Source organism: Seriola dumerili, unplaced genomic scaffold (genome assembly GCF_002260705.1).
Source record: "Seriola dumerili isolate Sdu_G_001 unplaced genomic scaffold, Sdu_1.0 BDQW01002192.1, whole genome shotgun sequence".
NCBI classification, from domain to species: Eukaryota; Metazoa; Chordata; class Actinopteri; order Carangiformes; family Carangidae; genus Seriola; species Seriola dumerili.
Genome location: NW_019176447.1, coordinates 110,474 through 136,953, shown reverse-complemented (window position 1 = coordinate 136,953; position 26,480 = coordinate 110,474). Strand labels below are relative to the sequence as shown.

The following is a 26,480-nucleotide window of genomic DNA, read 5'->3' as shown; positions in this document are numbered from 1 at the left end:
CGTGTCACAGTACTAGGGTCAGTGGGCTGCTGAAGTGAAATGTCTGTCTTTTTTTTTTTTTTTTTTTTTTTTTCAAAGGACATGAAATCGAGGAGGGTGGGGGGCATGGGGGTATGGAAGGATAAGAGTGCACGTACAAGCTTCAATTCATCATTCACTTTTCTCTGAAAGCAGGGGCAAGCTGTCACTGCAATGATTATGTGTGTGCGTGTGAGAGAGATTGTGTGTGTGTGTGTGTGTGTGTGTGTGTGTGTGTGTGTGTGTGTGTGTGTGTGTGTGTGTGTGTGTGTCACACATGCACTAGCAGTTCTCTCCATGACTTATTAATGAGATGGTATTGGCTTTCGCCTGTACTTAAGACTCAATTCCTCTCGCTCTCTCTTGCAGCCCAAGGCGCCAAATGCAGACTGGAGATATTCAGCCTCCCTGAGAGCAGGAGGTGTAATGCAGAGGTAAGCATCCCATTTTTTGTCACTATGCAGTAAATATCTCATCACATTCATCATGTTTTGTTGAAAACCAAAACGTGTATAATATACTCGTCCCACCTGAGATTTAAGCAAATAACCAAATCACATACCATTCTCTAATTGACTGATTTTAAACCCCTCCACCCCTTTCTGAAGACTTACTACCATTTCAGAAAACTTGCTAACAAAGTTTCATGCAACCACCATCCATGTAACATATCCTCAAATAGTCTACAGAAAGGGCTTCAGTATGCCATTGCGGCATACTGTGTATTCAAGATGTAAAAGCATATGAACATAAAGTGACATGTGACTAAGCTAAACATTAAAGCAACATCATTCTTCTGTCAGTTCCAAGGGAGAAGCTCTGTCATCCTGAAGCCTAAGCCAAATATAATAATTTCATACTGACAAGTCAATCTCCATTATGATTTGTCCCTGACATGTATTTCTGAAGCAAAGCTTTGCATATACAGATAATATCCATCTAACATTCCTTAGCAGTTTAAAAGGAGATAAAATAAACAAAATAGTCATTTGTTTTAAAAAGATTAAGACTCATGGTATCTTACATATCTGTTAACACCCTTTTTGTTCTCTCTAAGTTAGTTAATGCTAGCGAACCAGTTGATGCATAGTTTGTGATGGGAATAATTAGTCCACTAGCTTTCAACCCAGAGGCATGCTGTTACTGAAATATTATTTTAATGACTTAATAGAAGATAGTCAAGTGATATGTTTACCTTTAAAAAACCTTTGTGTTGGTGTTTATGTTGTGTCTTATGTCTGTCAATGAGGTCTACTATGCAGTCTAATCCACTCTTTACATGTCGCTAAATTGGTTTTACTTTGTCGCAATGGAATAAATAACACCATCATGAAAAATGTAAAATGTCCTTATCGCATAACCACCTGGAAAAATTCATAAAATGTCTTCAGACCCATACCCGTCTTTGTACCACAAATTTAGCCAGGTGAGGCGTTTGTGCTCATTTACAGGTCTATTCCAGTAAAGATGTCTCATCTTTGCTGTAGCTGTTGCTCAGCTGTGATTGCAGTGCTGAGGGGAAGGGGTTGGACTTTGGGATCAGTCAGTTCCAAAACAGAATAATTACCATCTTTTTTTTACCTATTTACATTTACATTTCTTAATGCCTATTATTTCTGTTAAACATACAGTTAAATTATGAGAAACCCCCAAATGGTCCAAAATTGATTAAAACATCTAACTGTAATAATATGAAATTATTACCTCAGTAATGACCATTGAAAACAATTGAGTGTGAAATATGAGAGAAGCAACACAGTGAGGAGAAATACAGTTATAAAAGGCTCTCTCAGTGTTAACAGACAGATGGAGAACTGACAGGAGGGAGGGATAAGCAGAGCGGGGGTCAGTGATGGATGAAGGGCAGGTAGTCAGGTGGACAGATGGCCTATCAGGGACACGGGGATTGCTGCATGACCACACCAGTGATCACGTTACCCGTAACACACTGGGTTGTTACCTGCTGTGAGATCAGCTGGACACTACCAAATCAAGGGTCATGCTCGGCATGCAGCTAGGCTTAATGATTTTGACAACAAAGATATTTCAGTCTATTTATGTATCATCTATCATATCTATATAACCTCTCTAACCTATCCACGTCCTATAGATAGATATGGCATAGATGGATAGATTTGAGATAGACACATACAGAGAAGTTATGTTCCTGTGAATATGGCAGTGTTATAGAAGAGACAATCACATTAAATGACATAGTGGACAAGCTCCAGCTCAACAGCATTTGTCTGTTGCAGCTCAGAGACGTGCCTCCTGAGACCCATATATGTAGATGTTTTACATGTCATAGCATGTTTTACTTTATTTGTATTGATCTGATCTTTATTTATATTTGAGTGCTACTGTCAAGTTTGCAGACAAAATGCAGTGCCAGATGTCTTTACCTCAACTCATATGCAGCCTGGATCATGCAGTTTAGATGTGTTTCCATTATGTATACATTATCTGTATAGACACACATACAGCACGTATGTATTTATGTGTGCATGCTGATGTCCGTGTCAGATTAACAAGAGTGAACCATGTTGAGTGTCATTAATGTAACACAGATTCCCTCATAATTACAGTAGAGATTAATGAGAGTTTATGTGCTTGTGTGAAGCAGTCTGACATATTAAATCTTTCTTGTGACTCACTACCTCTGATGTGTTTGAGTTTGACTATCCCCCCTGTCCCAATACCAAGCCTCACAGAATGTTATCTATTTATACACTGACATAATCAGAGCTTGTAGGAGATTTGGATACCACACCCAAACACCATGTAATGGCACTGACCTATTTCATTTCATTTAATCTCTGGCGGAATGCACAACATTTCCTCCTAATTGTGTTTTTAGGAGTGTGTATCTGGGTTCATTTTGTCATCACTGTAGTTTTGATTTGCAACAAATGCATTTGGCCTTATGGAAAATGATGAGGAAGCATGTGGTTACAGACAGTAGGTGAAAAAGAGCTGATGAGGAATGAGAGAGAAGGACAGGCATTAGCTGAAAAGTGTATCATCAACCCAGTGTTTGCCATTAATATTTGATCAGTGTACCCAGATGATGCTTATGCTTAGCAGCACTTAAAATGGCCTCCATTGCCAGATCCCTTTTCTTCTCCACACAGAACCACTGTACATGGGGATCTAAATTCATACATCTTTTACCTGTCTTTAGCACCGATAAACTACACACCCACACACTCTTATTTACAGAACTCTATTTCAATACTCCCTGGTTCTTAAGATCTTTGATGAAGACTGAAAACTTCTCATTTTCAGGAGGTAAAATAATTATTGATGCTTCAGATTTACACAAATCACCAGCAAGAAATAGCAGCTCACACAGACCTTAGGAAAGGTTTTAACCTCCAGAGAACTAGTTTATACTCAGGGACAGGTCAGGGAACAGTGGTCAGGTGGACTAAAGGGGAACAGTAAGAGCCAGAGTACTGTTTTAAGTAGGTTTATATGTTTCTGTATTTGGTTTACCTCTTTTTACTTCTAGTCTAGATTTAATCTGCTGGTAACACCTAAATGGAGAACTGTAGTTTGTAGCAGCATTTCTGTTGCTGTTGTTTAGTGCTGGAGAGACTCTGGATTCTTTCTCTAGAGGGGAGGTGCTGAAATCCCACAAAGCTGGTGTGAAAATATAAGGACAGTCATCTATAATCCATAATCCAGAGAATGTCAGGAAAATGTAGGGTGAATACTTTAATCCTAATCTGAATTTCTCATTTCTGGGATTGCGTTTGCGGCACACACAAAGTACCTAGGTTTGAATATGTAATGTTGTGTATTATAGGAGACAGGAGAGTTGGATATGTGGGAGTTTATATTTTAGTCACATGAAACAATCATAACATACAGTCAGCAAAGTACAAAATTATTTCTTTGGATGCCTTCTATACTGTATGTAGGAGAATACTTTACCAGTGTGTAATATGTGAATGTGTGTTTTTGTGTTCCAGCTCAGTGCATATGGAGGAATCCTCGGTAATGCAAGGAGCCCAGGGGGTCCTGGTTCAGAACTGGCCCACTGCATCCAGCGCCGCTGGTAAGAATCAGACAAGCTACTTTCAGATAAGCCAATCAGAACTAACTTCAGCAGTCGCATGGACACTTAATTAAAGTAAGAGGTCTGCTTTGCACACATGGGCCCAGTCTAGTCCTAAAAATCCAAAACAGTGACATCCATTTAAGATTTAGTTTATGGATCTCTGTGCAACACATTCCATGACACAGAACCAGACAAATCTGACTACCAATGATACCAATAACTGTACATTCCTCAAGAGCTTATCAAACCACAAGAGAGTAATAAAATGAGGGAAACACTGATATCTGCTGCAAGATCACCCCAACCCACTCCTTCCACTTCCCATTGCTGCAGGGAGAGGAAATGACATGTGCCACGTAGGTGGAGATGGATATCTCTGCTCTCTGTAGCAGGAAGAGAGACAATACAGAGACAACGAGAAAGAGAGAGAGGGCCGATAGTTGATTGGATTATCAGCAAGATGTTTACGGAAGAATAAGCCTCTGAACCACAGAGGACAAACATTAGAGAATACTTCAGAGAAGAATAATGAAACATAATTACGTTCCGTCTTCTTTTAATATGAATCTCTCTCAACCTGTAGCTTTTTTATACACATAATCACAAAGTCCAGGGATGAATGATGTCCGCAACAGATAATATGGTATCTCTTTACTCTTTATAATGTAGTTGCAGCAGCTATAACAACATTTACCTGTACCTAATAAAGTGGCCACTTATTGTATGTATCTGTGCTTTGCTACAGACAATGTGCAGTTAAATTCTAGCAGTTTTGCAGTGATGGATTTTAATATTGCTCTCATGTTAAACGATCTTTGAAAGAATTTAAGCCATCAGGCATTTCAGTCGCAAGACAGTCTGTGAAAATGCAAACCTGACTAAAATTCAAAGTGTTATTCAAGTAGAGGGATAATTATTGACAGCGCTTTTACTGTTAAGCAGCTGCCGGCAAGTGACGCACATGGAAAAGTGTCAAGTGAGCTTGCTGCTTGATAATCATTAAGTCTAAATTTAACTTTTTACACCTTTTGCTGCATCATTGTTGTCACGTATGCAGGAATATTGCAAGGGTGGAACAGACTTACATGCAGTGTATCCACCTCACTTATAAAGACTGGAGCGTTGTCCTATGTTAACTGATGATGACAGGAGGGTCACACTCGATGCAGAGAAGTAGCTTTATTTTAAAGCAGCAACAGTTTTTGGCGTTTATCAGGATGGAAAAGACTTCACCGAAGCTCAAACAAAGCACTGCAAAAGGAGCTGATCAGAAAACAGTGCTAGATGAATCGTAAGAACAGGAACACTGGAGCAAAACAAAACTCAAAATGACAGCATACCCAATGCTAGACGACATTTCACGGACATTGTAATGTGAATGTCATTGCATATGATGCCATATCCCCTGCCCCTAACCAAGATTTATGACCAAATGCATACACAATGTCAGCGCTATCCATGCATTGAGGAGAATTCACTTGTCATCTCTTGACTTCCCTCATGATGACATGGCAAGTGGGGTCAAAAAGGATTAAGACTGAAATAGGGACAAGACTGCCCTGGTAGAGAAAAGTGAAGGAGGAGACAGGCAAGGGAACGCAATAGACGTATGTGCAATGAGAAGATTGGAGCAAGGAGGACATTGCAATGAAGTTTAGATTAAGAGGCGATTTGTTGTAATTAAGAATGTGGAGATGGCCTGGCCTGGTGTCTTTTATAGACAGGAGGCTCTGGGGCATGGGCAGGCAGACAAACTACCCACACACTAACTACTGTCTCTTCCTATCCACACGCACAGCCTCCTCCGCTCTGCCATCGATTTCTTGCCTTGGCTGAGGACTTACAGACTGCAGGCACTTCAAAACATGAGAGATGGATTGATAGAAAGAGGGAGAGAGTGAGGGAAAAAGAACAGGCAGCTGTGACGTCTTCAGGGTGGGTCAGTGGTAACAAGATCAGCTGGCGAGGATTTAAGGTGGTCCAATTAAGCCATGGCAGTTCAAGAACAACACACACATCTTGATTTGCCTCTAGGCCAGCTGTCCCTTCTTTATCTCATTGTTAGTCAGATTAAGAATGGAAATATTAGCTAGGGGCTATATTAGCTTCAAGTAAAATTTTAGGGTTGGATTAAGGATGATTCAGCATTAAGCGCATCATATAATATGAAAAATCTTTATTTATGGTGCTTTACTGGAGGACAAGATAGAGAGATTTGTCTCCTGACTTTCTACTTGATTCTGTTTATCAGAATCTTTGTCTCAGAAATGAGAGAAATGGAGATATTGATTCAATGTGGCCTGTCACATCACTATGAGTCATAGGCTGTGCTATTTATAGTTAAATTGTCTTGTTTGTTAGGCAGGTGGTGGTCCTTAGGTGGATAGCAGCAGTATATGGTAGTTTAGTGTGTCGAGGGAGTTGTATCAGTCTGGCCACTGTACCTACAGGATGCTGTTCTGCCTCACAGTCTATTTTTTGTTTCCGTGTGAGACACGGAGCTACAGTCGACAACGCCCCTGTCTCTTCCCCTCTGATTTAGACTGCAAACGTTGGTATCAATTTGTGCGTGTGTGTCGCTGCATCTTGTTTTGTGTTTTTGTATATACGCACCTATATGTGTGTGTGTGTGTGCTTGGCTGTGTTTTCAAGTGTGTTTTGGCTGCTTTGTGTGTGACGCTCCTGCTGTGACAGATGGAGCGCAGCCCACACCCAGATTAACAGACCCACATTAATGAAATCAGGGCTCTGCTTGCTGTCTAACTCTCTCTCCCTATCTGCTCCTCGCTCCCTGTGTGTCCTCCTCCTCTGTCCCCCTCTCTCTATATCACAGCTCTGTCTTTTAACCAAGAGCACATTCAGACAGAACTGTGCATAAATTGCAACCATCCCCTGGAGAGATGGGCAGAGAGAGGGAGAGAGAGGAGGGAGCTGGGAGGTTTTGCTAAGTGAGAGATTAAAAAGAAACAAGAGACTAAACAATGAAGGATAAGGTGGATAGAAAGGTAGAGAAGTAATGGACATAAACGTTTTTTTTTGGGAGGGGTGACAATGAGTAAATGAGACTGACTGACTGTAGCAAAGTCTGCAAAGGAAAGAGAGGAAGCTGTGTGAGGCTGCTGTTGCTAGGGGAGAGTGGTTAGACTAGAAAGAGTGAGAGAGAGGAGGAGGAGGAGGAGAGAGAGCTTGCAGCATTATTCTCCATCAGCACAAGCACTGTCACCATGACTCCTACCAATGTCCTACTGCTTCACTGGAGGATGTAGTTTCCACGGCAACCATTCATGGCCCCTAATATTGGCAGGAGAGAGAGGAGGGGAGTGGGGCTGTTATATACAGGGAAGTGCAAACATATGGTGTGGGACATAAGGTACTGAAAGTGGGGGAGGGGGGGGGGCAGATTGTAGCATTAGGTGAAGGACAAGTTAAAACAGGATGGTGGACAGTGATAGATTTAAAGGAGGGAGGGAAATGTTTGGAAAGTGAGAGTTGGAGTTAAGAGGTGTAAAGGGAGAGAGAGCAGAGAAGTGAGTAACAGGAGGAGAGTGACCTACATTCACTGGGCGGTGGTATACTGCAGAGGTGGATGCAGGTCTGCTGTTTTCTCTATCACCCCAGATTACACACACACACACACACACACACACACACACACACACACACACACACACACACACACACATACACAGGAGCATATACACAGAGGAATGGAGAGAGACAGATTTGATTAGAGTTAGCGCTAATCAACTGCAGCAGGCACCTGTCAAGGCAAAAATACACTCAGGGGTAAAGGCAAAAGGCCAAGTGAGGGGGAGAAAGTGTTGAGAGATGATGGAGAAAAAGATGGACAAGACAATACTCATTCATGCATCGTTTTGCTTCGTCAGTGCTTCAGGGCTAGGGCGTTTGAACTGCTATGTTGAATTTAGGTCCATGACCCCGTCCGTTTCATTTTCTGTCTCATTAGGAAGGAAAACGTAAAGGAGAGATAAAGCTAGGAAGCTGATTAAATTCAAGGCTGCTTGTCATACTTTATGGCTACAGTCTTTCAGTTAATGTGTATGTGATAGGAAACAATTTTAAGCACAATCCGAAAGGTAAGGTAGAACAGTCTAGAAGCTGTCAGGGACTTTTCACTGTTTCTGAATCCCTCCTTCCCATCTGTTTCCTATTCTCGACTTCAGTTATTTGCTCTCCTTTATTGTCACTCTGTTTTCGCGTTGCCACCCTGTGCTCTCTGAGTCTTTAAATATCTCGCCAGCTCTCTCTCTCCCTCTTTCTCTCTCTGGAGAATAAATCAATTCCTACTTCTCCATTTATTGTTATAGCACCTACACATACTAACATGTACTGTACACACACAGATACACAGATAACAATTCAAAACTCCTACACATACACCAACATTCAGTGTTATTTTTATTGCATTAAATCCTGTCACTTGGGATTGCTTGTGTCCACCATCTGCCACATGATCCAGCTGGGAGCAGCTACAAGGTGTTCAACCTGGCATGAAACCCAAGCAGTAACACAAACACAAAATTGTACACTCAGATATGCATATGTAGAGGTGTAATTGCTCTTAAACACCTGTAACCAGCCATCATTATTTTATTTTTAACCATGACAGTTTTATTTCTGTACTTCATTTACTGTTAGCTGATTGGGGGAAAATATGGTAATTTATGCAGGCACCCAAATGTATTCCTCTATCACCACCCAGGCACAGCAGTGAAAACACAGACACATGAATAAGAATTAGGTTTTGAATAGACAGCAACATCACATTTTGTTTTTATCAAACTGTACACACACGCTGCACAGCACACTACCAGACAAAGGTGCTGTCCTGGAGAAGGGCGTGGTCCCAGCTGACTGTTTGCTATCAAACCTCACAGATTTCTCCACCACTGCAGTGTGAAAAACAAAACGAAGTGCACCTTCAGGATCTTTTAAATCCATTCTCCCTCCTCCCACCCTCCGTTTTTGGTAGTGAACATCGTGTTTCATATCTGCATCCTTGCACTTCCTGGCCCCTCTTCTTCCTCCTCCTCCTCCTCCTCCTCTTCCTCCCAAGCTCGTTATGTAACGCTGCACTGCGCTCCACTGCGCTTCTGCCCAACTGGCCGATGGTAGGGTGAGACAAGGGGATGAATAAAGTAGACGTGGCAAAAATGGAGCTTGGGTGATTTAAGTGGCTGTGAAAACCTTGAGGGCTGCAAAGGGACATTTACACTCAGAGGATTAAAGGGGAGGAATCAGAAAAATCGCACACTATGTTGCAAAATTATTGACTACAATGGCTTGTGTCACTCTAGTTTTTCATATACAGAGGGTTTAGAATGTAATAGGGTTGGGGGGCAACAGTGGTCACTATGAAAATAAGAAGCCATCCTCGTCTCTAATGTGCCTGGTAGTTATCACTGATGGACAAGCTGTTTAATACCCAATCACATTAATGTTACCGTAAACACTGATAGGCATGATTAAGACTCTTGTCAATAACTTGGAGGGACGGGTGCTGGCTGGCTGAGTTTTCACGCTAGATTAGAGGAAAGGTCAGAGGAAATGAGAGATAGAGAGGAGGGGTGACATGGGAATGAGAAGGAGGGAGGTTGTGCGAGAGGAAAAGAGAGGAGAGCGGAGAGGGAGTTTTGCTCTGCAACAGCCATCGACAAATCAGATAGAAGAAATGGTTGTATGGAGATTAGCAGTGGGTGAGGTGAGTCTGTTACTATCACGAACGAAGAGAAGGAGAGGAAAGGTAACGAGAAAATGATGTGAGACATAATGAAACATATTATGAGAGGCACCAAAAGGCTGAGATGACAGATGTGTGCGTAGTTTCCCTTCTCAAGTCAGTTCACATAGAATCACTATTGTCATCATCGTCATCAAAATGACATAGGTTGTTAGAAATATTGAAAAAAATAAAAACACATAACGAACCTCCCAGAGCAGTGAAGACTGTTATGATAGTAGCTTTTCAGTTGCATCAGAGTTTAACACAGCCAGACTACACTATGCCCCGTGATTCGTTTTCTTTCTTCTTTTTTAAGACATTGACCCTTTTTAAGAGAGTTATCCTGCTCTGCCTCCCCCCTTTCCATCTGTCTGCTCTCAGCATGACTCATCACTCTCCGGGGTGTTGTTTTGTTTATGAATGTAAGTTTGCATGGGTGCACTGGTGTCTCATCAAGTTCCCACATTGGGTTAGACAGGTAATTTCTTGGAGGCAAGAGAGTGGACACTTTGGAGCAAAGCCAGCACTCCAGTATTCTGCATTTATCATTTAAAATTGTTGTTCTTCCTGATTTCCTCTTGAGATTATAGAATCAGGGTCATGTTTCTGCTGGGGGAGTCAGATGAGGACTTATCAACTGGGGGAAGACTCTTTTGCCTTGAAAATGAATGCGACTCTAGCTGTCTTTGTGTCTTCACAGAGATTTCATGTGGAGCAAGTAGTGACTGGATCTAGGCTGTCCTGTTCTAATCTTCTCAGTCTCTTTGTCATATTCTGTCCTCTCTGTGCAGCTCTTGCAGCTGTGCTGTCGTAGTCAGTGAAAGCATGCACGCTTTTTGGGGAATAGTGATGTGAAAAAAATTCAAATTCATGACCTATTTAATTCTTGTATAGAGGTCCAGTGTCTGATTTTTCAAAAACATCCAAGGGAATTTAACATGTTAAAAATGACATTTCACACTATTGGGTTGCAACTAATGGTTACATTTGTGCTTATTATTTTCTCCATTAATCATCCAGTCTATAAAATAGGGCGAATAATACCCGTAATAATTTCCTATAGCCCATCATGACAGACAGATAACTTTTTTTGTCCAACCAGCAGTCCAAAACTCAAAGATGTTCCATGTACAGTGTTGTAAAACAGGAAAAATTAGCAAATCATCTCACTGGAGAAGCAGGATCCTGAGAATGTTTGTAATTTTTTTCTTGAAAAATGACTTAATTGATTAAGCAATTATCAAAATAGTTGCAGATTAATTTTCTGTCTGTCAACTAATTGATTGCTGAAGTTAATCGTTTCAAATCGACTTCAGACAAGATGTTTATACCCTTACTAGAGTTAGTGTACATTTTAGTTCACATACACAAAAAAGTTAGTTTAAATGCCATTGTCTGCTTCAACTTGTGCATTTCCCCTGCAGAAGAAGGAGCTTTGCAGCAGTATGTGCCGCTATGACTGATTAGGATTGTACGCCAAACAGGAGACATCATGTTTGCTGTGGATTTACTCTGCAGATCTTTCACTCTGAACAGGAATCACTGAGAATTAGTAATCAAAAATGGTGAAATACGGAAGGGAAGACAACTAAGAAGAGTTAGCAAAAAATATGAATTGAAAGCAAGGGTAAAGATTAAAGGGGGAAGATTGGAGTACATCACATTTCAAAGAGAAGAGTAATAGAGTCCATCATCTCCACAAATTAAAGCTTCCTAGTTATTTCTGGCTGAATTAGTTTCTCATTATTCATCATTCTGCATCTCTATAACTAAGCAGTTCAGTATTTTAACAGCCAAACACATTAACTGCATCTGTGACTCTTGTTGGTTCTCACTGGTGTGATGGAGAATGTAGGTATGTGCCTGTCCCTATCATAACCTTAACCACTATTTGTTGTATCACTCAGGTCATCATGACTGGATGAATTTCATCTTACATCCCACAGTACATTCATAGTTTAGTCAGAATTACATCTGCAGTCTCTTTGTCCAGCTGCATTTAGACAGCTTGTTTGGTGCAAGAGATGCAGCAGAAGAAAACTGAAAATAAGCAATCTAGTGTATATTCAGGGGCTTGCTGGGTAAGAAAGGGGTAAGATAATATTGGAAGCTGGTACTCTCTGCCCTGGGTACTACATGAGGTCAGGCTTCCTTTCCAGACACTGTTCCTTCTGGTTGGATGGAGCCCTGCTCGTTTAATCTCCCCTTTGGAAAGAACTCAGAAAAGGAGTGAGAGAAATAAAAGGAATATGTGAGGGCAACTGTGGCAAGTAGGTCATTGCTGTGAGGAAACAACCAAAATGACAGGGTCTTTTTTGCTGGTAGAGTGTCTTTAAGTTTGTTATATACTGCACATAGACAGAAACCAGGGTGTGGACAGATTGGATTGGTTGTCCTGCATTTTTCAAGGAGTTATTTATGTATATGTTCTTTACACCCTTACATTAACAGAGTATAAGCCTTGTGTTCAAATTCAACATAAGCAAATATCTGCGCAAACATACAACAGCTATGTAAAGCAGCAAATACTGTACCTGAGAAAAGTGAAATGCTGCTTTTCTTGCAAAACAGTTTAGTTAAATTTCACTGAAATACCACAGTTTTAATTCATGACCTTTCTCAGCCTTTAACATAATGATGAAGCGTTTAATGTTTCATCAAACAGTGCCACAGATGTTAGCTTTGGCCAGGGGGGAGCCTTTGATTCATTGCCCACTTTGCAGTCTCTTCTTGGAAACCTCCCATTAAGTTCCACCACCTCCTGCCTTTTATAAAATGTCATGGCTGTTTCTCATAGAATGCCACTCATTATTAACCGATTAAGATTTTTACAGTGGCCGCTGTGGAGATCAGTGAACTCTCCTTACAGTCAAACTTTTGACACAGTTGGACTGATCTATGTATATACATGTGCAGGGCACATTTGCAGCGTGCCTTTCATTTAATTTGCGGCAGATCATTTTATGGTCAGTCACAGAGGCTGCCTCCTACATGCACGTTCTGTGACTCAAAAGTTGCAGTTCAGTGGTGAGATATGTCTGATTCTGGTTCTGAGAAGATATTAAAATGTATCATTACTAGAGACATTAGTTAATTACATTACCAAAGGTTGCAATTCATCCCTGCATAACAAAAATATGAGTGTCTATTACTGATAAAATGAAAAATAATGTTAATAGTAAATATAGACCATGAATAATATTTATTTATAGAAAGAGTTGTGATGATACACAGAAGGAAAGGTTATGGAGGAAAAATGCAACCCACCACAATGTACCTGTCATGCTAAGGTATTTTCGTTCAGCAGCAGCTCAGCAATCATCAGTTATACATTAAGTGCATAAACATCTGTGTTGAAAAAAAGAAAAGAATAATAGGTCGTTAGAAAGAATGGCAGATTACTATAGACACTAATAGATAAATACAATATCTTAATGTTTTATAAAACAGAGGACTGTACGCACCTGCTCATATTTGCATCTGTTCTTCAGAGACAGATCATTTTCCACATAAAACTGACCCTGCAAATTGAGTGAACGTTTGTAAATTCAGCAGAATGTGTAATATCACAGCCTCCCCTATCATGTCTTCCTCGGTTATTTGTTCAGCGCTCCCTTTAACATGCATGCATGAAGGACAGACACAACCTCAGATGACAGGCAAATTGTGCTTCCAGGCTGGTGTGTCTGTTTCATAAATAACATTCATGACATTAATTTAGGTGTAGAATACATTATAAATGAGGTGCAAAAGGCTTAGTAAATCTCACCTAGTGTGTCTGAAGAATTTTGCCAATGAATAATATGTGGCTGCAGTCTGGAATTTGTGTTTTTTTTTACATTACAATATTGAGATCGTGTAATATAATGCTGTCAAATTTGATGTTGTTTGTAAGTAAGAAAATCATAACATTTGATTTTATTTCATAACCACATCTGTTTGAAGCAAATAAAGAGCAAATAATAGCCTATCATTGTCCTCTCTGTTTCTTTCAGATGGTGAAGGGGGAGAGGTGTCCCCCCCAATGGGGGCTGGTGTAGACAGTAACAGCTGGCACTTTCGCTATGGCCCCGGCGGTCCTGGTGCACCCCCACAACACCTGAAGCCTGGCGAGGTTCCCCCAGAAGCCTTCATCATCCCTGGCTCACCTGCCATCATATCCATCAGACAGAACCAGGGAGGAGAGGACGACAAGAGCGATTTCATCACCTTTGGAAAGAAAGAGGAGGCCAAGAAGAAGAAAAAGAAGAAGAAGGAGAAGAAAGACAAGAAGGATAAGGGCAAGGATGATGGAGATGAGTAGAGGAGCAGAAAGAGAAAACAGCAAAGAAGAAAAGGGCGTTGTTAAAACAGAGGTACCAACCAAAGTCCACTGGGCAAAAAGAAAATGTGAAAACTATCTTAGATTTTCCGATTTCATTTTATGACCTATTTTCACTGATAACATTTTAAAGCTCTTTCTGTTATGAACCTGGCCTTACCAAGATTTATTTTGCCTTCAGCCCCTTGCTGAGGTAAATTATTGATCTTGCCTTGATAAACAATAAAATGATTGATTTTGCTCCAAGCCCCTATGTGCCTATACACCCTGAGTCAACTCATGTCAGTCATCCTTTCCATTAAGGAAAGACTGCTCTTTGCCCTTGTCTTGAATTTTTTCTCCTTTAACCCACTGGGCACGTTGGCACCTCTGTCTTACCCCCTCCCCAACTATAATGTGTAAACCATTCTCTTTGAGAGAAGACAAATACTTTGTACAAGAACAACGAAAAGCTCTGTGCCAGCCAAGGAAAAGAAGAATGACATAGAAGATTGAGACAGATGTATGTGATCTGGAGCTGGACACACACTACTTGTAAATAGCACAGACGAGAGTCACTGAAACTAAGGCTAACATGACACTGCTGCAGATTCCTCTGGTAATTACCAACAGTGTTTCCTGAGATCTCAATGAAACCACATGCACACACACGCATGCTCACACATTCAAACATGCAAACACAAATACACACTCTTGCCATGACAAAGTGAACACGGAAAGCACTTGAGACCTAGGGAGAAGGAGAGAAATTAAAAAAAAAGGAGAGAAAAACAACTGACATCAAAGAAATGTGCTTAAAACCAGACACTGCAAGCTTTTTGCCCTGCACAGTCGCCTATGCGGTGCACACGTGTACATCAGCCCTCTCAGGATGGAAGCAGCATCCTTTGCAATCACTCTGTTTTTGCTCACTGCATTTGAAGGACACAGAGAGCTTCATCTCCAGCCAGAACCCCAGCTGAGGAATGCAGAGAGCACCGGAAAGATGGAGAGATGGGAAGTTACCTCACATTCTCCTGAGGATCACAAAGGGGAGAGTCCAGCTGAGCTGGCTTGTGACTCCGCATTCAGTCAGTGGACTCTGATGAAACCGAATACAGATTATTAGAGTCTCGAGATTTTGATAACACCTTCTCTTCCCTCCCTGCCGCAGCAAAAGCCTGATGCTTTCTGCTTTGAATGTTTGGTAGCAACCAGTCCTTACCTGAGTTTACAACTGCTCACCTGCTTGTACTAGCCCCAAGCTGCCACGAGCCATCCTCCCCTCCCCCAACTGCCTTTTTCCCCACAGTCACCCATCTCACTAACTGCCTCTTCATGTGATGATAAAGTTTGTGAACTGATTCTGTTTTCATTTATTCTCTAAAGAGATTCATTATTACATACTCTGGCTTTTTTTTTTTTCCTTCTTCATAGCTTTAACTGCTTTTTTGTGTGTTATGCCCACACCCCCATCTACCCTCAGACACTGCTCCTAACCCCCACTCTGACCCCCTGCTCAGGATCGATCCTGGCTATGGCCTGCTCTGAACATTGTGGTGTGCTGAGAACAGCATGGAGTAATGTGGATGAGGCCTGGGGAAGCCCAGTCGGGGGGTCAACACCCTGAACTCTTGTCAGATGTCTCTCTAAGTGCAAAACGGTTCAGTGCTTTTAACTTGTGAATACTACAGTTCGCTGTTCATTTCCTGTTTGTAGCCACTGATGAGAGGGGACTAGGTGGGATGAGGCCGATTACAGGGGTGGAGGACTGGGATGACGTTAGGAGACAGGTGCCGTGGGCTGGCCCTCCACCTCCATGTACAAGAGAAGAAAGTTGTTCTCCACATTGATTGTTTAGGATTGTTGAGTCTCACATATTAGCTTTTATGTACGCTGTAAATGTAGCGTAGACTTCTCATAGATTGTCTCTACATTAGTAATTGAAACCTGCTAAAAATATGGGTATCAAGGGATTCATATCCCACAGCTATATCCCACCAATCCTCTCTCAGGAGGTTTTGAAAAAGGGGCACACACATGCCTCAAAACCTGCTTCTGTTGGTTCCCCTCCCCTGCCTGTAACTTGTTGCCACGTCCCCAAAGTTTTGCGGCTCAGTATGACGTCACTCCATTAAGTGGCTGCTGCATGTACTGCTCTAAGGAAACACATACTATATAGAGAAATATATATATAAATAGATAGATGGCTATGATTTTATTCTTTTGTATTATCATTTTTCTTCATTATTCGCACAGGAGATATTTGTATGTACTTCTGTCTCTGCCAAACATCTACGTACTACAATCTTCACGCTCCACAGATGTTGTATGGCATCCACTAAACCTCTTTAGATATTTGTAAATGCTATAGTGTGATACCTTTCAACGCAAGTTTATTATTTTTGTTTTACCAACTATGATTTTTGCTTTTGAGAAGAAGCAAAGCAAGAAAAAAAAGGAAAAAAAAAACACTCTGTGTCTGGCTTTGACATGACGATCTAACTAACACTGTAATATTGTAACTGAAATATGTATGATCCTATGATGAGCTATCACTTCCCTTTCACTCTTAAAAAAAAGAAAAATGACAGAAAAAAATATTCCAGTGTAAAAAAAAAAAAGAAAAAAGAAAAAAAAAGGTATATGTAGTGTATGCTTGTGTTTAGTGAGCGTTCATGCTGTCATTCTTTCCCAATGTATGGTGGTGAACTATGGTGGCAATGTGCTGTCCTTAATGGATCAGCCCAGATCTGTTGTAAAACCCTTTTTTGTACACCCGCTCATCAATTGTAACAGTGAAGTAGTGAATTTCATTTATTTCATTTATTTTCTGACTTTTTTATTTTACCTAAATGGATACAGTGGTAATGTGTTTTGTTTATAAATCACTAATAAAGTTTTCTTTCTTAAAAATACATTTTGAATTTATTGTCTTGTGGGAATTTATGTGTGTGTGTGTGTGTGTGTGTGTGTGTGTGTGTGTGTGTTTAGGCCTTTTGCTTTCTCTACCGTTCATTTGAAGAGGTATTACAGTAGAATTGGTCACTTATTGCAAACAAATTGACTGCGGGGAATGAGTAAAAATACAGAATATTGCTTTTTTTTCACTTTTTATTAAATTTATAATTTTGGATTTTGATCACAGTTATTCTGTATCTTTTAAATACTAAGTAATGAATAACACTGTTTTTAATTAAAATATAGCCTTATGTAATGAAAGCCTTAATTAGAAATCAGAATCAGAATTGTTCTTATTTTACAGATGAGAATTTTATCTCCAGAGAGATAAAAAAAAGGGTCAATGCAACACTCCAGAAGAGTGGGAAAAGAATGGATCAGTAAGAGAGAGAACGAGTACATCTCTTCACATCAGTGACGGACTGACAAACTATGTACAGGCTGCTCTCCTCTATCACATATGCTCACATCCCTTTTCTTTCTCTGCACTGGCAAGCACTCAGAAAGTCTCATTCCCTGCAGAGATGAGAGACACAGTCAGAATGACCTGCCCAACAATGATGCCTCATTTCTCCTTGTTGAAAGCCATGGTCACAGATGGTCCAAACACTCCCTTGTGAAAGGAAGCTTCCAGATGCAACATAATTTAATAGAGTGGCTAAATAGATTTATTGTCTCCCAGTGGGTGAGTTTGCAGAAAAAAGCACAATAGAGAGACATCAGTCATGCTGGCCTAGATAAAATGCAGCAATGATAATCAATGCTTTCATACAGTCATCTACTCAGACTGTGAGCTCAGTATTTTCCGAAAGGGTCATTTAGAGCTCTGGAAGCCACAACAAAATCCCCATTTTGTTGTAATTTGTTGCCCAGAGCAGATAAAAATTTCTCACTTGGCTTTTAATCTCATGGCTGAGAGTAAAATAGATCTGTCTGTGCATTCTTGAATCAAATACTGATACTGCTCTTAAAATAAATAAAGTTCATGAAGTCTATCTCTTCAGTTTTGGCTTTCATTCTGCACGCAGAGATTGGAGATAGCAGTGAGACAGGTTCAAGAGTTCGTGTTAAAAAAATGTTAAAATGCTACATCCCTTTTTTAAATTTTATTCTCTCCAGGAGACAGACAAAATAGTTTCTATGGTTACATCTATTTGGGGAATAGTCTCTATGGCAACAGCCTTATATATGTAGACAAACACAGGAGGGCTGAAACAGTGGGGTGCCCAGGGTGGGGTTAAGGATGTGTGGGGATGTGTCCTTTTAAACAACACAGACAGCATTGATGACTGATGATTTGATGATGTATTGCCATTAATATGTCTCTGACTCCTCACTGACATTTAACTAGTAAGAAGAGCAGATCAGTGGAAGAACCACACTTTAACAAAAACCACTAACACCCACACTTTTAAAATGCCTACAGTTATGTATTCCCATGAGCATTCACAAAATGTGCTCTGGTACTCCTGAATTTTGGCTCATTTGAGTTATACAAACAAATTAAAAAACAAGCAAGCAGACTCAGTGTTCAGAAAAGTAGCCTGCAGTGTTTAGTCTGCAGAGCAGTGAATCTATGGCTAATGAATATGGATACTGTGGGTGAGTGAACAAAACCGTGCATGCAGAACATTGGGCCAGTTTGTTCATTCTTTCTATAAACTGTCCAGTCCACAGAGACAAATGTAGACCAGTTTGGACATGGGTACACACTACACTATATTGTGCAGGGCATGGTCTACCATCATTTTTTCCAATATGGATTTAACCCACTAACAGATGAAAACCAAATAGTGAAATATTTGGAAATATAAAATATAACCCCCCCTCCCCAAAAAAATGGTCGAATAATATGAAAAGGGTGATAGAACAGAAGGGTTCACTGGTGTGTTTATCTTAGTGGGTGTGTTGGCTGGTGATGTTGCCAGCTGCAGTGACTCAGCAAAACCCTCATTCTGCTGACAAGGCAAATGGAGTGACTTGGAAGCAGCCATGATGAGGATGAAGAGAGGCACAATAATTTTTGCCTGTGGCAGAAACAGCACTCCACATTGCACTTAGGAGAAACATTGGGTGTGAGAAAGTGCAAGGGGTTAATGAAACCGGCTGAGAGAGTGGGTTGAAAATTAATTAAATTTGTTTCAGCCTGTCATGATTAATGGAAATGAACATAACTGATTTACTAGTTGCCGAATACAAATGAATGATACATAAATTTGGCCTTGAAGTGTCTTTGCAGCTTTCCTTTTGAACAATTTCAGTCAAATCCTATATTGGATCCAATGCTCAACATCAAAACAATCTATCTATCTATCTATCTATCTATCTATCTATCTATCTATCTATCTATCTATCTATCTATCTATCTATCCAGAATATTGATGTTTGATGTTAGATATAAGCTGTAGTCGAGGCTTCGAGGGGACCGGCAGGCAATCAAAAGCGACTCATCAAATACAGTAGCACACATATCTCGATGTTTGCTATGCAAGCTGTAGCCTTTTGCATTAAGTGTTTGACCGCCACTGAAAATAAATAATAGATTTACTGACACAATAAATGGTCTTCTTTGTATCAATATCTGCTTGCAGTCTTAAACAACGCAGAGGTCATTTGATAGCCTACAATGCCCACGTTTATGTCTGTTGGAATATTTTTGTATGAAGGAAAGAGACAGATTTGTCATGTTCTGCAACGAGAAAAATGGGCGCTCATTAACCTTAACGTTAAGTCGTGCAGCAAAAAGAATAAAATGAAATAAAATAAAATAAAATAAAATAAAATAAAATAAAATAAAATAAAATAAAATAAAATAAAATAAGGCAACACCTCAGTGAAATGCAAGGAGAGTGTAACGGGATGAAGTGTTGGACTACATATACCATGATGCAGCGCGTGCATGACGTAAGATATCATTTTGGTCAATGCTTGCTTACAGCATGAAAGACTTTCAGTTACTCAAACCCAACAAGGTAATAGACGTAGATGGTCGTTCGTTCACAATGTAAGAGATTTCCAGAACCTATTACCAGTTAGGTTCATGCTCATGTTATAAAACCTCAGTCTGAAAATAATACAGTATGGCAACACATTTTCTTTTTCATTCACTCCCAGTTGCTGCACTTGTTCTATCTGCAGGAGTGCTGAGCAAAAGGCGCCATCTTCTGGTTAAAACATCACAGCACATTTGGCCACAGTAGCAGATCAACTAACCAGTTAGAAAAAGTGTTGTGCAAAACCATTTTGTCAAAAATTCGATTTGAACTTTTATCCAGAGTCATTTAGTCAAGAACATGGTGGAGAGCAAGGCATGGGTAATAAAACTAAGCAATACTTTCAGTGTAATTTTTTATTTATATTTTGATGCTTAACTGCCATTAATTGTGAAATGATCATCTTGAGCATAATTATTTCTTGTGACTGAAGAACTGATTTCAAATTAATTTCTGAAGAAATAATTTGTCATTGATGGGTGAATTCAGCTCACAGGTTTGTCAGAGAAATTCCTCAAAAACATTCTTGTTCTCCTTGCTTCATTTTTCAATATAGTAAAAAAAACCTGTGTATTCAACAAATTTGTCAGGAGAAAAAACAAACAAACAAAAAATTTGCAACACTGGATCAAAATAAGAAAATGGTATGTTATATGGTTGGTGAAAACACCAGCGTGTTTTGATAAATCAGTAATCATATTACCTACTGCAATGTAAGAAACACAATAGGTCTCAGTTTTAAAATAAATACTTTTTAATGTAATTCAGTGCAACAATACAATACAATTTAGTTTACCTGTTTTCAAATTTGGTTATTATCTTAATTATATTACTATCTTGTTGGCAAATATCACATCCATAAGGCTAGAGTGATCAGATCACACTAATATGCTTATGTTCTGTGTTGAACTAGCCTACAACATTGACTTTGTTTCCAAGATAACAACTAACTACACCTGAAGGTATTACCTCTCAAAAAATTGGAAATTACTTTATAATAAAATACATGAACAAATGAATTTGCGTAATATTCGGTGAAGTTTACATCTCCTTCGTACAGATCGGTGTTGTCTATATAGTTATTGTTTTCTTTTTTTTTCTTTTGCGACTCAAATTGGGCGTTGTGGTTTGTCCAAATGGCTTTGCCGTACTTAGCTTTCCAAGATGGCGACTCTGCTCGAGCATGCGCGACGCAGATTGGGCGCGAAAACAAGGCGGCGATGGCTATGGCGTCTAGATATACATGTCAATGATGGTCACTGCTTCTTTTCCATTCTTTCCTCCTTCTCATTAAAAGTTAAATGTGACAGTCCAGCAGTTTAGCTGAAACAACAAGGAAGACCGTCTCAGGACCTCAGCAGCGACAAACGTAATTTATAATTACATACATCATACAAGCATACATCAGTTGCTATGTTTAGTCTGGTTTCACAAATACTGACTGGTTGGAGAAGTTACCTGACTCAACCACATCACCTGGTAAATATCATCATTTTAATTTTCGTCGTCATATATTTCTTTATTGATGCTGTTTTAGCATACAGAAAGTTGTTTTAGTTCTCAATCAAATAAAGCTAGCTATAACAGGACATAGATCATGGTGAATCCACAAGAACACATAAAAGCTAGCCAATATGGTGAAGAGTGTACAAGATGACAAAACAAACAGGAAATTACAAGGATAAGTACATACATTAAATCAATTAAATAATAAAAGAAAGAAGGCATAGTGCCTACCCATTAGTCACTAGTCAAGACCAGTCCTCTAAGAGTTGTCAGTGCCACGATAAACTCTTCTTAGGCACATCATGTCATTCATTAGCTTAGTTTTTACACTCATAATGCTAATCTCTTTATAAGCAGTTCTACTGTAGCTCTGGCCACACTAAATGTTTATTTGGGTCAGATACACTTAACCAGAGTTGATCTAGCTTATGCTTTTGTTGGATGTCATATCTGTGAAATTTGGTCTGTTAACATTAAGTCATAGCATTTACCAATGTTGTATGTGACATTTTCCTCATTATATTTATTTTCTTTTTCTGCAGAGGGAATGGGAACAACATTTGTCAGTGACTTCAAAAGTGCACTGTAGCCTATCAAGGAAGGAGAGGTGTGTTACAAACTCATCCTAATAAGGGTCAGTATTTTAGCCTGTCAGCATGGTGACTCATGATTAAAAATAGTTGCCTTGTGCAGTGTGCGTATTAGGCTCAGTTACCATTTTATTATCTGTGTAAACAACACCAGAAGTTTACATTACTAATGTGTTTGTCCCCTTTCCCACTAACTAGGCAGTTTTAACTGCCCATCTGTAAAATGGCCTTGCAACATGCATATAAACCGAATTTAATATACGAAACCAATGCAGCATGTTGTATGTTTTATAGGTTGTTGGAAGGGATAAGTTTTCATTAGTACCAAGCTTCTTATGCCATCATTAGAAACTACAGTATCCAAAACTAAATTTAATTGATATTGTATGCATTCTTTCCTTAGGTTTCTGTACATCCTGAGATAAAACCCTTACTTGTGGATTGTTCTGGACATAGCTGAAGCACATTTTTCTGCTCATCTTCCAGAACTACTCTGCTGGTGAGTAAATTAAGTTGAAATCGCTTTTGTGTACATTTTAATGCATTCTTGGAAACAAAATACAGGATGTTTACAAATATAAATTCCTTTTTATATTTTACGACAGACACTGACTTGACTGTGCTGATATCTGTCCACCTTGAAAGCATAATTTTACTTGATCAGTTTGGTGTCAATGTAGCTTAATGTTGATTTTGATATTGCTGGTGTGAAATTTGTCAAAGCTGAAACTGAACAACTAACATGGCCTTTGTAGTAGTTTTGGTTAAGTTGCTAAATGTTGACATTTAAGAAGAGAAAAAGGAAAGAATGGACAAATAAATGAGTTTTAGGATTTGCGATTGATTAAGGTTTAGGATTTACAGTTGATATTTAGAGTTAGGATATAGAAATGTTTTACATCATTACATTTGAATTACATTTGAAGCAACTATGTGGGGACATTCTGACTTTGGCACTGGGTTCACACTGTGGCTGGAACACAGCAATGTAATCCAGCTCTCAAGTTTTGTGCAGTCTGATATATTGTTATGGAAACTGAGTAAAGGCATTAAGGCATTACCATGAGGAGATGGTGGAGCTGCTGGCCAGCTCATTGTATTGAAGCTGGAATGTCATTCAATGACCAGCTGAACGACAAACAGCTGGTTTTTGTCTACAGTTTGGAGGCTTTATGCTAGCAAGCAAACCAAAAGGCAGATTTAAGTCTGGTGGTAAATTGGTCAGTTGGTCAGACTAGTAGTACCAACCAGTTGTCCGATGCGCTGATCTGTTGATCAAAAGTGGATAAATTCTGTGGCATATGATAGGTTGTGTTTTTGACATACGGGAAATTTAGCAACTTTTACAGAGAAGCATTTTAGATTAACACTGTAACATCTGCATGATTCAGTGAAGCTAATGCCTAATGTAGAAGGACACTGAAAACGTACAAAGCATCAAAAGGTAATTGTTGCCCACTATCTGTTATGGCTTCACGGAACTCATTGCCTCTGTGGAGCTCCACAGATTTTATTTAGAGTCTTGATGAATGCTACTGCATATGAGAAAATAAGTTATAGGCTTTTGCTTCACAAAATCTCATAAATTGCCTCAACTAATGTCACCTGAATCTGTGTTGGTTAGGCTTGTAGACTACAAATTTCAAAATGAAAAAAATCTGTGGTTGTGAACTTGAGCTTGAGCTTGTGAGTTTAGACCTCTGTAGCCTTCCCTTCATCTATGCTTGAGGTTACATCAGTTGCTACCAGCATAACACACTTCAATCAATCACTTCAATCTTTGACTGAGCCGCTGGCAGCTGAGTTGCACTGTGAGTAATGTAGGCACGTGGTTTTGACAAGGAGGAAGAATGCGTGGGATAGTCAGGACAATATCTCTGAATGGGCACCTCAATTTTAATCATTTTTCTCTCAACTGCTCATTATGAGTCCAACAATGTAACAGGGTTGCAGTGCTAAATTGGTAGAGCACTCAACACTGTTGTGGTGTAGCACTGAGGTCATAATATAGATTATAATATGCATTTGTTTTATTGTACTGCTGACAAAATTCTATCATAATTTATGTGGATTACATTCTGTAATGCTATGTCTATACTATTTTTTAAAGCAAATTTGAAGGGAGATTATTCATAGTCAGTCTTCATTAACAATCGCTAATTTCAGCTCTTGGAAATCTGTGACAGGAAGGGAGACTGGTAGTGACAAATTTAAGATTATTGAGACAGGTACCAGATGATCTGTGATTGCCACGATGTGTTTGACCATGCCACCGGCTGTTTAAAATCACTGGTATATTCAAGGAAGCCGCATGGTGTCAGTCTCATCTCTGGTGGACACCTGAGTGGTCATGTGTGTGGTTCTTGCTGTTTAGTAGATAAAATCAATTTGACTAAGCTTCAGCATGGCAGTTTTAACTAACGCCTTCATTGGTGACGATGGTGGAGACAGCGGGAAGGGGGGTCACTGGGTTTCTTTGATTGTGACAGAGACAAGTAGACTAAGTTTTTCCAGTAACAGGGAAAAGTCTTTTTTCAGAGACAGTTTTCCTTTGTAGAATTTCAAGGGACACTGTGAGGACAGTAATGTTCATATTTCTTGGGTGTATAGAGAGGATAGCTGGTCATCTCATTTGAGCCATAGCTTACTCAAGAGTTGATACCTCTAACAATATCATAAAACATGCATATTCACCCTTCAGCCAGTCAACATTCGAGGGAAGGACATTGAGGTGGTGCACACTTATATATACCTAGGTGTGTACGTGGGCAGTAAACTGGACTGGTCCCTGAACACGGATGCCATCTACTGGAAGGGGCAGGGTCAAAAAGGCTGGGTCTGTGCTTGGCAGGAGTCTGAACTTACTCAGGACTGTTGTGGAGAGATGCATGCAATGTAAGATGGAGGCCATCTAGGACAAAACCAACCATCCTCTCCACAACATTGGCAGGAAAGAGAAGCAGCTACAGAAGCAAATGTCTCATCTCACTGCGCTGCAGAACAGAGAGGTAGAGGAGATCCTTTGTTCCCACAGCCATCAGGCTATACAGCAACTCAGCCAAAGGAAGTGGACTAATTTAATTATTATTGTTCAGTTATTGTTAACTGTTATTATTATTATTATTATTATTATTATTAATAACAATGAGATAATGGACACATGAATTTCTCCAAGGGGATAAATAAAGTATCTATCTATCTATCTATCTATCTATCTATCTATCTATCTATCTATCTATCTATCTATCTATCTATCTATCTATCTATCTATCTATCTATCTATCTATCTATTGAACAGATATTACTAATTATGATGATGGTTCAGGTCTTTATTGAATAGGCTGAGGCTGTAGCCTATCCATGATGCTTGAATGTGCATTACTATGCTTTATCAGTGAAAATCTGTCTCATTTATTAGTTTCAAACTTTTAAATGATTGTTTTTGTTTGAAAGTAAATATATATTTGATATAACGCCAATAAAATATAAGAATTGTCAGATGAATGACCTACTTATTTATATTTGAACATAATCCATTAAATTGTAGAATTTACTGTATGTTTTACATGTGACACAAAGTTCTCCTGAAAGTGGCTGAGGATAAGGCGGGTTTAGACTTTGTCCAGAATATTGCTTGCAGGTGTAAATGGTGAAAATCGACTCATGGTGCCGCTGTGGGCTAGCACAACAGTATCACAGACATCTCCACCCACTGTTACTGCATCAAAGTCAGGTATGATTTCTCAAAAGAATCCCTTGTTTCCCCCGACTATTTTTTTATCGTGCTCGCTGTTGTAAAATATTGAATTATTGAGTCTGTTCTGGAATATATTATTTATTTTTCTGGACAATCATTTGTTCAAACCGAGGACGCATATGTTCAGAGGATGGGTAACAAAGGATTTCCAGCGCTTCGTCCGATCTTCTGCTTCGCTTCCTTTCTTGTAACGCTGCACCTCGTTTATGGAGACCTGAGTTATTCTATTACGGAAGAGATGAAACGAGGGTCTGTTATTGGAAATATAGCGAAGGATCTCGGTCTTGATCTGATCTTGGAATATGAAGACCCTTATCTCTCGTTAAAGGCCCGTGTTGACTTTTGAGGGATCTAAGTAAGCGGTAACTGTTGACATTAATCCTGAGTACCGCACAGGCGATTTGAACAGCCAATGGAGAGAATTGACAGAGAAATGCCTTTGTGGCAGAAAGCCATTCGTGCGTATTAAAAGGTAGATCTGGTCTTTAGAAAATCACTTTGGAGCTTCATTCGTGTTAGTCCTTCATTATTCCAAGATGTAATGAAACC

The 26,480-nt window shown here is 39.6% G+C and overlaps 1 protein-coding gene across 3 annotated transcripts in view; it reads left to right on the top strand.

The window, feature by feature from the left end:
• Positions 1-17,001, top strand: part of LOC111239253 (protocadherin alpha-C2-like) — a 40,812-nt gene extending 23,811 nt beyond the window's left edge. For all 3 annotated transcript variants that reach the window (XM_022769090.1, XM_022769091.1, XM_022769089.1), the window contains exons 2-4: positions 388-452; positions 3,993-4,078; positions 13,820-17,001. In XM_022769090.1, coding sequence (XP_022624811.1) covers positions 388-452; positions 3,993-4,078; positions 13,820-14,127 — 459 coding nt within the window. In that variant the 3' untranslated portion in view covers positions 14,128-17,001. The remainder of the gene's footprint in view (positions 1-387; positions 453-3,992; positions 4,079-13,819) is intronic.
• Positions 17,002-26,480: the final 9,479 nt, after the last annotated feature.